This window comes from Solanum pennellii, chromosome 9 (assembly GCF_001406875.1).
Source record: "Solanum pennellii chromosome 9, SPENNV200".
NCBI classification, from domain to species: domain Eukaryota; kingdom Viridiplantae; phylum Streptophyta; class Magnoliopsida; order Solanales; family Solanaceae; genus Solanum; species Solanum pennellii.
This window is the reverse complement of record NC_028645.1, coordinates 20,000,234-20,015,310: the sequence shown is the minus strand read 5'-3', so window position 1 is coordinate 20,015,310 and position 15,077 is coordinate 20,000,234. Positions and strand designations below refer to the sequence as shown.

General features: G+C 36.2%; 1 protein-coding gene across 2 annotated transcripts in view; it reads right to left on the bottom strand.

Annotated features, from left to right (window-relative positions):
- Positions 1-15,077, bottom strand: part of LOC107031134 (protein MON2 homolog) — a 67,761-nt gene that overhangs the window by 12,735 nt on the left and 39,949 nt on the right. For both annotated transcript variants that reach the window (XM_015232373.2, XM_015232374.2), the window contains exons 19-31: positions 13,530-13,614; positions 13,330-13,395; positions 13,190-13,249; positions 6,043-6,129; positions 5,768-5,954; positions 4,165-4,208; positions 3,955-4,086; positions 3,740-3,871; positions 3,572-3,624; positions 3,433-3,481; positions 2,425-2,483; positions 1,996-2,135; positions 1,732-1,880 (exon numbers count right to left, since the gene is read on the bottom strand). In XM_015232373.2, the coding sequence (XP_015087859.1) occupies positions 1,732-1,880; positions 1,996-2,135; positions 2,425-2,483; positions 3,433-3,481; positions 3,572-3,624; positions 3,740-3,871; positions 3,955-4,086; positions 4,165-4,208; positions 5,768-5,954; positions 6,043-6,129; positions 13,190-13,249; positions 13,330-13,395; positions 13,530-13,614 (1,243 nt within the window). The remainder of the gene's footprint in view (positions 1-1,731; positions 1,881-1,995; positions 2,136-2,424; positions 2,484-3,432; positions 3,482-3,571; positions 3,625-3,739; positions 3,872-3,954; positions 4,087-4,164; positions 4,209-5,767; positions 5,955-6,042; positions 6,130-13,189; positions 13,250-13,329; positions 13,396-13,529; positions 13,615-15,077) is intronic.

The window sequence follows — 15,077 nt, the reverse complement described above, 5'->3', positions numbered from 1 at the left end:
GGGGGGGGTTCAAAAGAGATGGCTTTGATGGCAGTGTTGGAGTCAGATCATCGAGCTTTCTTGGTAGCTCGCCGGCGATATCCTGTCGTCAAAGATGTTGCCAAACACGCTATTTTGAAGGCTCTTCCTCATATTCATTTTCAACAGCAAATTAAAATGATAATTGTTTCAATTTTAGTTTGTTGCATATATGCATAAATGCAGTTAAGATCTTTGTCGAGCCCAAGTGAGACAGCACATAACAAGGATATACTAAAGATGTTTTTGATTGCCTGTGAAGTTAGGACAGTAGATGGGTAAAGTTGTACAAGCACCATATTACGACTAGGGACTAGTCTCAGTCATGACAACTTTACCCACCCCAGACCCCACTATGTGAGACTACAGTGGGTATGTTGTTATTGTCCATTTACTCCTTTTGATAAGATAGGAATGATCAGGGAAGAAATGGAAGTAGCCCTTCGTCTGGTATTGATAAGTTTTCCGATTTTTAATGTTGTATGCCCCCACTCTGCAATGAATGTTGTCTCTGACACTATCAGGATTGATTTACATTAACCTTAGATCACCACTACAATGTACTTCCAACAACAACATATTAAGTGAAATCTCATAACTGGGTCTGGGATGGTAGAAAGTATGCAAACCTTACCACTATTGTATAGAGGTAGAGAAGTTGTTTCCAAAAGACCCTTGACTCAAGCGTAAAAAATTCAAGTACAAGGAAGAAGAATATAGTGGAAAAAATATAGCAATTACGAAGGAAGGTAGTGCAAATCCTATAAGAAAGGACCAAGAACAACAAAATACTGCAATGGTCGACAAAAAATAGATGATGACAGATATAACAATCAAGAACTACAATAACACCAGTAGTACTACGACAAAACAGAAATAAGCCTAAACTCTCAGAAAGCAAGACAACACTCCACTACCTATTAACATTATTGTCCTAATATGTCTTCCTCCACATCTTCCTATCTAAAGTCATCTACTCGTTAACCTAAAGTTGAGTCATATCATGTCTAATCACCTAACCGCGAAACTTCTTCAACCTACTTCTACCTCTCCTCGTACCTACTATAACAACCTCTCATACCTCCTAACAATCATCTATGCATCTCCTCTTTACCTATCCAAACTATCTCAATTTTGCTTCCCTCATCTTGTTCACCAAGAAGGCCATTCCCACTTTATCATGAACATCGTCATTCCTAATATTCCTTGTATCCCCATACATCCACCTCAACATCCTCATTTCTGCAACACGCATCCCGAATATCCTCATTCCTAATATACCTCCCATATTTTGTTATTCCTCAGTGAACATGATATGTCTGCAAACTAATCTTCCATCCATCTTTTAATTGCTTCCCCTGTACCTTTGATGGCGTATATTCCTACCATCCACTGCATTACTTTGGCCCTACAAGACACTCGCCACATCTGTTGTCTACTCCTCACCACCTATCCGAACCAGGCTTCATTCCCTGGGACTGTTTTACTGATTTCATATGATTTAAAACCTGCCGCACAGTAGACTTTTGTATCCCTCATATCTTCCACAATGATAGTATGGACTAAGATTGTGGTCAATCACCTATGAATGATTGAGAAGAAACTATTTGCAAACTAAACTAAGCGGAACAGTCTTGAAAAGTATAAATGAATCGCATAGAAGCTTATTTGCTCAAAAAATGAAAAGCCTAACTCCACGGAAAAGATAAATACCTCTGGTCTTTCATCAGCACCAAGATTTTGTAACAATGAAAAAACTGAAAAAAGCAATTTGTCACAGTCAACAATATTCATTTGGAGTGCTTGGTCATTAACTTCCCCAGAGAATCTGAGAGCCCGTTCTTCCTTCATTCCATTGCAATCTGGAAGAAGATAAGCATCCAGTTTTCATCTAGCAATTAGAAAAGAAGAAAGAACTAAGGACATTCTTTTAATAGGAGAAGGAACAGACAGCCTATACAAAACCTGTGGTTTTACCTAATTCTTTTTCTTCATTCTGTCTACACAGAAACCCCTTAATGACAAAATCAGTGGAAGTCCATAAAAGGCCAATTGCTGTCAAACTGATATTCAGTTCAGTATTCTGAGCACTATACGCCCCAGTCACATCAATGCATCTGCAAAGGAAATAAAATTATTATATAATAATATGTTGCTTCTATTTGGTTTTCTTCAGCTCATTCCTCTTTTGTTTCTTAGTCCCATCTAAGAGCCTCTTGATCGAGTTCCTCTTTTTTCTCATTTATTTAAACATATAAACCACAGTTTGCAAATTGATCATGATTTCCAGACATTATGCATGTGCTTGAACCTATTTTTTGATGAAGCATATGTGCTCAAACCTATTATGAAGCTCCAATTTAGAGAAGAGAAGTAGACAAAGTCCAGGAACATAAAGTAGCTTACACGTGAAGGCAATCAGCAGGTACTGTTGAAAGGCCATCATTCATGATGACACGAAGATTCTGTGCAAGAATTACATCAGTCAAACCACATTCAATAAACAGATGTAAACTAAAGCTTTCATGTTCAAGGATGTTGCACCATTTATAGTATAAACATTAAGAAGGTAGAACGTAGCAAATACTGATTGTTGCATCAGTGAGCCACCATCAATTATGTGGAAGCACTCCGTCCGACCCATTTATATTTACAAAAAGACAATATTCTTGAGTTCAAGAAGTATACTAAAAGGTAAATAACCTAATTCAAAACAATCGTTCTCTACAAAATACAACAAATTTTCTATTATGCAGATAGAAACCTCAGGGGTGCATCAAAAACAAATTATAACCACGAGATTTTTCTTTATCTGTAAGAAGTAGTCCCAACTCCTTCAAAAGCTCCCTATTCCTCTCATTCTATCGGAACCAGAGTGAAGAGATAGGGGCGACAGCAATATAAATGAGATTATATGTTCTAAACATAAACTTAACATTTATAACAAGGGAATTTAGTACACCAACCATCTTATTTCAAGCTGTACCTTAGCAAAGATAAAAGAGTAACCATTTTGTAGTCGAGATTTCGATATTCCTCAAAATGCCTTTAAAAGATGTAGGACAATTAAAAGAAAACTAGTCAAAGAATGAGAAGAATCTAGAAAACAGGAAATATCAACTTGTCCTTAATATTTCATTTGTTTGGTAAATCTAAACGATATCCACAATCCAGTTTATCAAACATAGTCAGGATCTTAGGGACTAAATCAACACTCCTCTTTTTGTTTTGGGAAAAAAGAATAAGATGTCTGGTGGACCGTGAATGTCCTGCTACTTTAGCTGGCTTGAGTCAATCAACACTAAGCAAAATAAACGTAGAGCAGATTGAGATAAATTCGACAGAGCTCGCATATCTCATAAGATGGCCTAGTTCACTTGCACCCTCAATTTGATCAATGTTTAGGATTATCACCTGAAATCCAAGAGTAACGAGATCCTTCTCAGCAGCGTCTGCCACAGACCTGAAAGCATCATTTCAAGATTTTAGTGTTCTCTTAACTGGAGAACTATGGCTCTAAAGATCTAAGCAACTTGAAATACTGGATGAGCACCTCAATAATTCAAGAATATTTGGCCAGCTATAATGGAGCTTTTCTCCATGTCTCTGAGGGATAGATCATCAGAAAGATAGAAAGAGTAGTGAGAGAGGATTACAAGAAGAGATTTCTGCATGTCTCTATCAATATTATGAAGTATATTAGTAACTTGGATCACATTACCTCTAAAACATGAAGAAGAATTTTCAGAGATGCAGCACGAACATCTATGTTTTCAGCTGATGAAAATAGCACTTTCAGAGGAGATATGACAGAACACTCCAGTGACCTCAACTCTGTATTCTCAGTTTGTACCTAGAAAGTTTGTCAAAAGTAAGGAATATTACTACCTTGCATGAAAAAATCCATGTTCTCCCAATGGAAAGGTTAATTCTCACATCATTGAATGCACACTTGAGCTTGGATAATGCATGTTCCTGGAACTCATTAGATCCTAAAACAGCAGAAATAGATTGATCCATCGCACTCAGTGCAATAATTCTAACATGTTGATTTGAACTATTGGTAAGCTACAAAAACATGAAGATATTAGGAAATATATAATTAAGTACAACCATAATATTTTATCAAACTTGGGCTTAGATTACCTCAATAAAGTGGCCAATAACTTCATCCCATAATGGCCCCACCCCTGTTTATAGAATACGATCATAATGTAGCCATAATAATCACCAAAAATGAAAAGAAAAAAACTAATCTTCACAACCCATCCCTTCTTCTTCACACCCACTTCCCTTTTCCCTCACCTCATTGCTGCCGGCGATTTCGCTGTGTAAGGTCATGGCCAACCAACTTTTTTATCACAAACAAAAACCATATTATATTTCCCCATCAAACCAAATGGTCATACAAACAGGAAAACACCCAACTTTCCTTCTCCCTCACCTCACTGACATGGCCAACCAATAGTTTTCTACCAATTCAAATTATATCAGTAATTGGGGATTTTTGCCTGATATTGCACTAAATTATCATTCCGTCCATGTCCTTCATTTTTCATGCATACCTTTCTCGTCTCAAAAATCAGTAACAAAAAGGGGATTGAAAAGACAGAAGAGAAAGTGAAAGAGGAAGACGGTGACGAGGACCACCAGAACTACTCTCTCTCTCTCTCTTTTAAACTTTTATTTTTCTGAAAAGAAATTACTCATGTAGTGTTTGCTGGATCGAAAATTGGTGGATGGACTGAGGTTAAGATGGAAAGAAATGGTGGACTTGTGGTGGTGGAGTGGAGGCAGAGGTGTCTTTCTTGAGAGAAGTAGTAAGGTAAAAAAGATTATTAAAAAATAAGAAAAAAGAAGAAAGGAATGATTTGAAAAGAAAAAAGAATAAAGTTGTTATAACACTGGTTTCACGCACTCAACAACAAGTGAATTTCACTTGTTGTGCCGAGTCTGCATGACGTGTTTAATAGGTACATATTTTTTAAGATGGAGTATCTAATAAGTATCAAGCTTAGGTTGAGGCTCTGAGTGAATTCTGTGGACAATTTTAAGGGGCCATCTATGACTTGAGCCCATTTTTTACTTTAGATTTCTTTGAAATATATATCCTAGTCTTGAACTATTAAGCCAACTCACGTATCGGGCAATCATGATTGTGAATAAGAAAATAGTTTAGAAAGCTAAAAGGGGTGTACTCTGAACATTTTCCAAGTAGGCTCTTCCAGAGATGTGTCTCATAGCTCATGTAAGCTTTATTTTGGTTCTTGTTATACTTGTAATAACTTGGAAGCAGAAGTTTGAAACAACTGTATATTCCATGAAATTATGCAGGTACTTATTGAATGATATATGTTATCCTTTCATTCAAGTAATCACCACTTTAAAATTGAATGACCACATAATCCAAAAGCTTAGACTATTACAAAAGACACACTTCCATTTACTTAATTATATATTCAACGACCAGGATAGTGATAGGGAAGTCAAAATCATTTAAGGCTTACCAGATAGCTAAATTATCTGATCTTATAGCATTTAGCTGCAATACATCCTCTTAATTTACAATTTCAGAAGAATAACTAGAGTAATAAATAAGTGTGATATTATATTTGATGTTACCTTCTACAAAATTGAAACAGATAGTAGCGACTCAGACCATAAAGTGCATTTTCATGGTTATTTCCACCTTAAAATGTAACAACAGAAAAGGAAACAACAAACAGGGAAAATAGTTCTCAGGACATACTGTGCACATTATTGACAAGGATTGATAACATTCTTTCTACTGAGAAAATGATGCTTCCACTTTTTTGACTTGACGTTGATCCAAAGCCACTCAGAGCTGCAGACATACACTGATGTGACAACTGACGTAGAGCAGAAAGCAGTGACTTGACCGCAGATAGATGCATCAGAGCTGAGCTCTCAAACAGCTTCATAAAGAAGTGAAGTTTTATCTTTATATACACATAAATAATAAGTTAACGGTAAAAATGAGAAGAAAAAGGGGAGCTCAAGCACCTGAGAATTCAGGGAAGAAAGAATATGAAAATCACTATATTGGCCAGAAGAATCTCTGGTGAGCTTAGGCACAGCTGTAGAGACCTCCTGCATCATGGTATTTAAGAGTGGATAAATTGTTGATTTTTTAACCTTTGGTGGTGACAAATACAGATTCCGCCCGAATGATACGGAGAGCCTAAAAGTTTCTACAGGCTCAAGTTGTAAATTTGTTCATACAATATGCTAATTAGCTGCTACGTTATTTCAAGAATTCATTTGCTTCTTAATTGGAATTATTTGCTCATAATAAAATCTATACTATATTAAAAGCATGAAGACCCTTGGAAATGCTGTTTGAACTTTTCGTTCTTCATTAAGAGACTTCGCTTTAGATAAAATCGTCTTTTCGCCATTTTCTTAAATTATAATACAATTTTTTAATGATATTAAATATGGACTATAATATAAATCCTAAAATAATTTGACCTAAAATATTTGGCCAACTCCTAAATATTTGGTAAAAGGCTTTGTTTATTAAAGTATCTAAAAATAATGAAAAATTTCGTGAATTCTAATTATATGAAGAAAGGTTTAGAACTAAATATGTTTGTGAATAATGAAATTGAGTTAATCAAGGAGTCCTTTCAATTTATTATGATCATTTTTAAGGACAAACAATGTGTCATTTATGATGATGTGAAAAAAGCTAAAATTAGCATGATTGACAATTCATTTCCAATTTCATGTTATTTTGTTGATACTTGCTATTTCAATGTCGAATTGAGTGATACTTGCTATTTCAATGTCGAATTGAGTGATACTTGGCTTTGGCACAAAAGGTTCAGTCATTATAATCATATCTTACTTGTGTATATACAATCAAAGGGTATGGTGCTTGAAGTACCCAAAATTGACATGTGCAAAGATGTTTGTGAGTCATATCAATTTGGTAAAACACATAGGTGATCCTTTCCTAAAGGAAGTCTTTAGAGGGCTAAGCTGCAGTGTTTTGGGAAGTGAGAAGCGAAAAAAAAGCGACAAGGGTTCGCTTCACAGAAGCGTGAAGCGAAGCGCGCGCTTTTTTTGAAAAAAGTGGCATTTAGTATAAAAATAAAAAAATATTAAATAACTAAATAGAGGTAATATATTCTTAGATTAAAAGAAAATAGATAGTTAATACTACTCATAAATCATAACATATAAAGCAAAAAATCAAAAACATAATCAAATACTACAAGAAAAGAGAAGTGTCAAAAAATAAAAAACAGAGTAGCAAGCATACACACTGATCATAGTCAGTGTACACTGTACTGAAATAAAAACGAAAAAGAGCAGCAAAAGAATTGAAAAAAACAGAGCAGGCAGTTATATTAACGAAAAAAACAGGTTAGTAATTGAGAATAAACACAGTAGCAGATCGCAACAGCTTCGTACAGAAGAAGAGAAGAAGAAAAAACTTCCAGCAGCTTGGCAGCAACCAACCAAAATAGAAGGAAAAAAAATCGTAGAAGAGTTGAAAAAGAGAAGAGTCTGAAGAAGAGAAGAAGAGAAGGAGAAGAGAACTTACATAAGGAAGAGACTGAAGAAGAGAAGCAGTCGCAGCTTCTTAGTCGTGAAAAAGAGATGCAGTCGCACTTCGTGGTCGTGAAAAAGAGACGCAGTTGAAGTTGTATCTTTCAGAAATTATAAAAACAAACTACCAATTTTTTTTTAAAAAAAACTAATTGTCGCTTTCTTTTAAAAAAGCGCGCTTTTGCCTTTCTGGCGCTTCTCGCTTCTACAGTAGAAGCGAGCGCCTTTTCAAATCGCCTCACCTCAGGAGCATCACCTCACCTCGAAGCGCGCTTTTTACAACACTAGGCTAAGGAAAAGCTAGAGTTGGTTCTTCATATTTATGTGGAACAATGAGGACAGTTTCTTTGAGTTGAAATAAGTATTTAATTCTCTGTGGATGATCTAACTCGAATGAAATGGATCTACTTTCTTAATAGCATATCCCAAGTGTTTTCTGTTTTTAAAGAATTCAGGGCTAGGGTAGAAAAGGAGAGTGGCTTCCGGTTGAAGTATATAATAGAACTGAATATACTTTATATCAGTTCAACAAGTACTGTAAAGATTTGGGTATCCAACAACAATTCACTATTAGCGACACTCAAGAACAGAATGAGGTTTCCGAGAGGAAGAACTAAACAGTGATGGAGATGGCAAGATGCATGTTGGTAGAAAATAAGATGCCTAAATTCTTTTGGGCTGAAGCACTCAATACCATTGTCTATTTGCGAAATAGATTACCAACTAGAGCAGTCCAAGACATGACACATTTGAAGCATGGCTGAAAGACACTCAAACATATTTAGTTCGGTGTGCTATTGCCATGTTCCTAATGCTAAAAGAGGTAAATTAGATAGCGAGGCAGAACTTTGTGTTCTATTGGACTATAGTACAGTTGCAAAAGGATACAAAGTGTACAATGTAAGTAGCAAGAAGGTGATTGTCAGTAGAGACTAGAGATCTTGTAGTGGATAAGTCTAGCCACTATGATTGGGATCGAGATACTGCTGTGCAGAACCAAGGTGGGAGTACTTCAGTTGCAACTCCAAATCTGCAAAAATGTACTTCCTCTAGCCCTATTGCTAGAACAAAAAACAATTCAAATGTTGAATTGACTATAGATACTCTTGATTTGAAGACCAAATTACTAGCTAAAGTTTATAAGCAATGCAATTTTGCTCTTGTTGAACCATCCTCATTTGAAGAAGAAGCAAATCACAAAGTTTGGATTTCAACAATAGAGGAGGAACTTCACGATTAAAAGAATGATACTTGGGAGTTGGTTGATAGGCCAAAAGAGAAGAACGATATCAGTGCCAAACGAGTCTATCAAACAAAGTTCAACCCAGATGGCTCCATCTTCAAGGCTCAAACATAAAGCTAGACTTGTAGTTAAAGGTTATTCCCAGCAATCTGGAGTGGACTTTGGAGTAACTTTTGCTCCTGTTATGCAGCATGAGACAATAAGATTTTAAGTCGCTCTTGCAGCACAATACAAGAGAAAAACCTTCCATTTGGATGTCAAATCTGTATTTCTCAATGGATTGCTTGAGGAAGACATTTATGTTTGTGAGAAAAATATTAATTGTCGTTGTGTCTATGTTATTACATTGAGACTCTATTTATGGACACTAGAATACAATCCTTTACCAAGTAGGATACTATTTACTATTCACATTTCTATTTCTATTCCTGTATATTCCAAATAGGATTGTATAAACCTATTGCTATTCTACTAGGATTGTATAAACTTATTCCTATTCTAATATGACTGTACACACCTATTCATATTCTAACACTCCCCCTCAAGCTAGTGCATACAATTGGTGTACCTAGCTTGTTACAAATGTAATTAACCCGGGGACTGATGAGGGGATTGGTGAGACATCTGCAGACTTAACAAAATTGACAGTCAATCTCAATGTGCTTGTCTTCTATTTAAATATTGGGTTTGATGCATAATGCCAGTCAATCTCAATGTGTTTAATCTTCACAGAAATACCGAATTTGATGCATAATGTTGGTGTTGAACTTCCAAAATCAAGCTTGAAAAAAATTGTTGAAAACACCATAGAGTGATCTGCACAATCGACATACAAGGCTACTAAACTCCCTGAGCAACAAAGTGCTCAAATCTAGTATAAAGTATATGGATCGTGTAGGAATCAATAGATGAGTTGACATTAAATAAGAAAGTCATCAAAAAAATTGACCGCAACATGCTAATATGCTGGAGTATTAGATTTGATGGCTAAAAGTGGTCACAATCTAAGAAATAAAATTATATGGGTAGGGTCGGAATGATGTCATGACCCAACTATAGAAATTATATAGGATAGTTCGAATTGATGGAACAACGCCATTGAAAAAGAGAAATAATATGGGTAGGGTTGGAATGATGACATAACCCTACGCAAATCATATTTGAGAAGTAACCGATAAGAAGAATGAAACTATGCAAATCAAATCTGAGTCACTGAAAAGACACATGATGTTATGCAACTCAAATATGAGAAAATAGTTCGGAAAGATCCACGGTACTACACAAATTAAATATGAAAAGTAGTCCGGAGAGATGCACGGTGCTACGTAAATCAGATATGCAAAAAAAATGTAATCACCGAAAGGATGGCACGGTACTACACAAATTATATATGAGAAAATAGTCACCACAAAGATACACGGTGACCAATCATTAGCCGGACGGGCGGCATATATGGATAATAGCCGCCCGCCAGCAGCTGAAGCTCTTTGATTGCTTACCAAGATCGTAGACTGATACCATGTGAGAAATATATGAGAAAAATATTATTGAGTTGTTGATGTGTCTTACATTATTACATTGAGACTCCATTTATAGACACTAGAATACAATCCTTTACCAAGTAGGATACTATTTACTATTCCTATTCTATTCTAAATAGGATGGTATAAACCTATTCATGTGCTACTAGGACTGTATAAACCTATTCCTATTCTAATAGGACGGTAAAACCCTTTCATATTCTAACAATGTTGAACAACCTGAAGGTTTTACAGTTGTAGGTGAAGTAGCCAGGGTGTACAAGCTCAAATGGGCTCTCTGTGGTCTTAAACAAACTCTAAGAGCTTGGTATAGTAGGCTGGATTCTCATTTACTTTCTCAAGGCTTCAACAGAAGCCTAAATGAGCCTACCTTGTACTTCAAGAGGCAAGCTGATGGGAAGTTTATTATGATATCAGTTTCTGTCGATGATTTTAATGATCACGGGTGAAAATCCTCTTGCGGTTCAAGAAGTGATTAACTAAAAGTTTTTGAGATGTCTGATCTAGGAGAAATGAAGTGTTTCCTGGGAATGGAGATATCTCAATCTGGTGAAGGAATTTTCTTTTCCCAAAAGAGGTATACCTTGAATCAGTTAAAAAGGTTCAAGCTTGAAAAGTGCAAAGTTGTTGCAACTCCACTTGTTGTGAATGAAAAATTAATGAAGGATGATGGCGAAGAGAGGGCACATCCAAAAGTTCATAGAAGTCTTATTGGAAGCATATTGTACTTAACAGCTCTAGGCCAGACATAATGTTTGCTCCCAGTTTGTTATCTCAATATATGCAAAGTTCCAGCAGTAAGCATTTTGGAGCCGGTAAAAGGGTGTTGAGGTATATTATGGAATCTGGTATAGACGTGTGGAGAACGGAGCTCTTTTTGGCTATTCCGATAGTGATTGGGGTGGATGTTTAGATGATTGCAAAACCACATCAGGTTAATGTTTTTCATTTGGTTCAGGCATTTTTTCTTGGAGCACAAAGAAGCAAGATATTGTTGCTCAATCTTCAGTGGAAGCCGAGTATGTGGCTGCTGCATCTGCTACAAATCAAGCAATTTGGTTAAGAAAAATCTTGTTGGAATTGAATCTGTTCCCAAAAGAACCAACAGTGATCTATGTGGACAATAAATCAGCCATTCTTATGGCTAAAAATCCGGTGCAGCATGGAAGAACAAAGCATATCAACATAAGGTTCATGCTCTAAGAGATGCTTAGAAGAATGGTGAATTAAGCTGGTGCATTGCATCAGTGAAGATCAGCAAGCTGATATTCTGACCAAGCCTCTTTCCATAAAGAAGTTTGAGTTTCAAAGGATGTTGAAGCAGTTTCAATGAAAAATCTTGAGGAGGAGTGTTAGGAAATTAAGATTTCTCTAGTAACTCCTAGATTGTAGATTTTTTGCAGTAGATAAGTCTTTTGATTTAAAATGAGTTAGTGAGCCACATATGTACATAGTTTGGTGTGAGATATTTTGCTTATAATGTGGTCGTAACTCTCACACTTTATCTATAAATAGACCTTGTGTTGTGAAACATTAATAGAACTTAAAATAGAACTCAAAACTTCAGCCTTCTTCACTTTCAGATTTCTATAGCAATTTATAGCTGCGATTTCCTACTATTTACACCTTGTAGACTTGAAGTTCTTCTTCCGTTTCTTTGTAACAGGGTGAATATGCTAAAAGAAAAGGATTTGTTTTATGAAGGGAAAATAGTAATTTTGGTCCTCATGTTCTTATTGCGATAGAGTGGGAACTGCCAATACAATTCTGTTCTGGAGGATTTTCGTTAGATGGACTCTTATCCTGATTTGTTCTCCATCTATTCAAACAAGAATGAAACAGTGAATTACTGCTGGTCTACTCAAGGATGGTACCTATACTTAAGGAGAAATTTAAATGACTTGGGAGGTAGAAAACTGGACAAGAGATAGAGATTGAGGCTTTCACAGGAAAAAATGATGTGCCTGAGACTATTAGATGGAGACATAACAGTGATCGTTTTTTTCTGTCAATAGGACTTACAAAGGAAGTGTTAGGTAACTTAGTTCTATAGAGGAATATAAGGGAAAACGTAGCACTTTCCAGTGTTATCAAAGGTACATTTAAGCGCTGAAGTGAGGCTAAAAACATGTTGAGCACTTAGCCTCACTTAACATGCGCTTCAGAGTCGTCATGAAGGTTTCAAGACATACACTTTTGCTTGTCAATGAACCTCTTCTGAAGAGATGACACCAAACAATTGATATTTCACTTTATCATAACTGTTTTTCATTTTCTTTTTTCGTATATTTGTCACTCATGTTTATAAATTATTAGCCTTGAACTAATGTATTTGTCTCTTTTTCTCCCTCTGCACCTCTTTTCATTAAAGCCCATGCTATATTTGTGTTTTTCCCTTAAAGTTCCAACAGATCATAGAGCCTTTTCGCGCTTTTTGCTTTTGATAACACTGTCAATTTCAAAAAATATATATATATTGACAGAAAACCATAAAGCTACCGAAATCTTGCCTTTTTCTCCTTCTTACTTGACATTATAGCATTTTTTTAATCTCTTTCCATGTTTTACTCCTTATTAGGCTATTAGCCCTTAGATAGCCAATGAAAGCAAAAGGGTACAAAACCCAAAGGGAAATTAAGTAGACATCAGAAACTGCAATGTTCAACTAGATTTTCATTGATTAACCCTAATTAACTTTTTAAGACCACTAGCCTATCGTTGTTGAAGAAGGTCAATTTAATATTACGGTTTTCCCAAAACTAAGATTGAAGTGCAACTAGCCCTTTATTTGGATGACACCCAATGTTACCTGTGTAGTTGCATGTGGAGAATGAATAACTCGGTCAAGAGAAGCCAGTGTCTCCAGTACCTATACATATTTAGAGAAAGCAAATATTAGGAGCATATAGTTCTAACCTTTCGAAAGATGCAGATAGTGGACTAACTCACCAAGCTCCATGAAGGACCTAAAACATTATGCAGCCGATGAGATATGTTGAATAGTGTTCTTAGTGCCTGAGATACAGAAGCATTAGTAATAACATTATAAGTTGCTCAAAAACCATATATCATGAAATAAAATTGGCTCTCCAAAGTAAAATGTGAGGAATTTTGCAATAGATGCTACAAACACGACAAACAACAAAAACCTGCACATTCTTAGGAGTAAGAACAACAGTTTCCCTTGGCTCAAGCAATGCTTCTGACCGCTTAGATCCAGGAGATTGTACCACACTGTAGAGATTGTTAATGAGCATGTTAATCCAACAAATTGCACATAACTTTTTCAAAGAAAAGTAACACATATGATCGAACATCATCCTAATTACATCCAGCTTGATGTGTAGATTAGCCAACTAAAAATATAAGATAAGTAACCACTTCTGTACGAACTTGTGTACTTAATTGAGCAGCTGAATTCTTTGGGCTACAAACTGAAACTCCACAAGTGTAGGTTCCAATAAATCACTACATCAACTGTTCCTCTAAAAACATAGGACAGGGAGAGGATAGTCCATCATTATCTTAAAGTAGCTCGCCTACCCACACAATCTACCGAGGGGGTCAATGGATGACACATAATAAATGCTTTCAGCCTCGAACACGAGGCCTTCTGAAAATAAAAGAAAATTCTTCATTGTTTGATTTAATTAGAAAGAAAATATCTACCTCAGATAGCAAGGATGACTTGCATCCAGATTAAGGTAGGAGAATATGAAAAATATTGCAGCCACCTTGCCTTTTGCTACTGATAATATTATTCCATTTAACCAGGAGACAACCTTTTTCTCCTTATTGCATTGCCACAGAAAAGATCTCCTGATTTTATCCAGCATTTGAACCACTATCTGAGGAATATGAAATAGGGACATCGTATAAGTTGGAAAAGCATCTAGGGCATCAAAGTCTGCCTCCCACCAACAAGTACAGTGATCTCCGCCTTGGCAACTTCTTCTCACATTTCTCCAAAATTGGATTCCAGATATATATGGATCTTAAGAATGGAACGAAGCCGGGTGGGGTGGGTTTAAGGCTGCGAGGAGGTGCGGGTTTAAGGCTGTGCGGGACAGGGGTGAGGAGGGTCGAAGTAATCTTTTTAAAATAATGAGGTGCGGGTTGCGGGTCTATGCGGGGGCTTAAAATTAATTGATTATTTACATGTTATAAGAGTTACAGAGCACCCCTGCTTTAATATGATAAAAAACACCCCAGACCTCTTTCCCTAGAGCCACATGTTAGCATTTTATTGTGCTCCTGTGGTCACTCTAACCCCCGTGGTTGAAGGTGGAAAGCCATTTCACAAGGCTATCCCTCCATTATCGATAACCAAACTGTACATCCATCCCCAATTTTATTCTTCCTTTCACCTACTCTACGATGGAAATTGATCTTTCAGGGACATTGTGGAAGACATTTTGAAGTTAAAAAACAAAAAAAAAGCAATTTTCAAGTGAAGTCACCTTTGAAACCCTTGGGCTTGGGCATAACAATTATAGAAGAAATGAAGCAAACAACTAGGATGGACATACGACTCTTCGTAGAACAAAGCATATAGCAAGTGCAAGTGTCAGCAACAACCTTGACAACATACAGAAGATTAAAAAGCATGATTGATGCATGACAAAATAACTCCGACAAGATCCAATGCCCCGTCGATCATGACGATGGCAGAGAAGGTTCAGTAAAATTCATTCTGT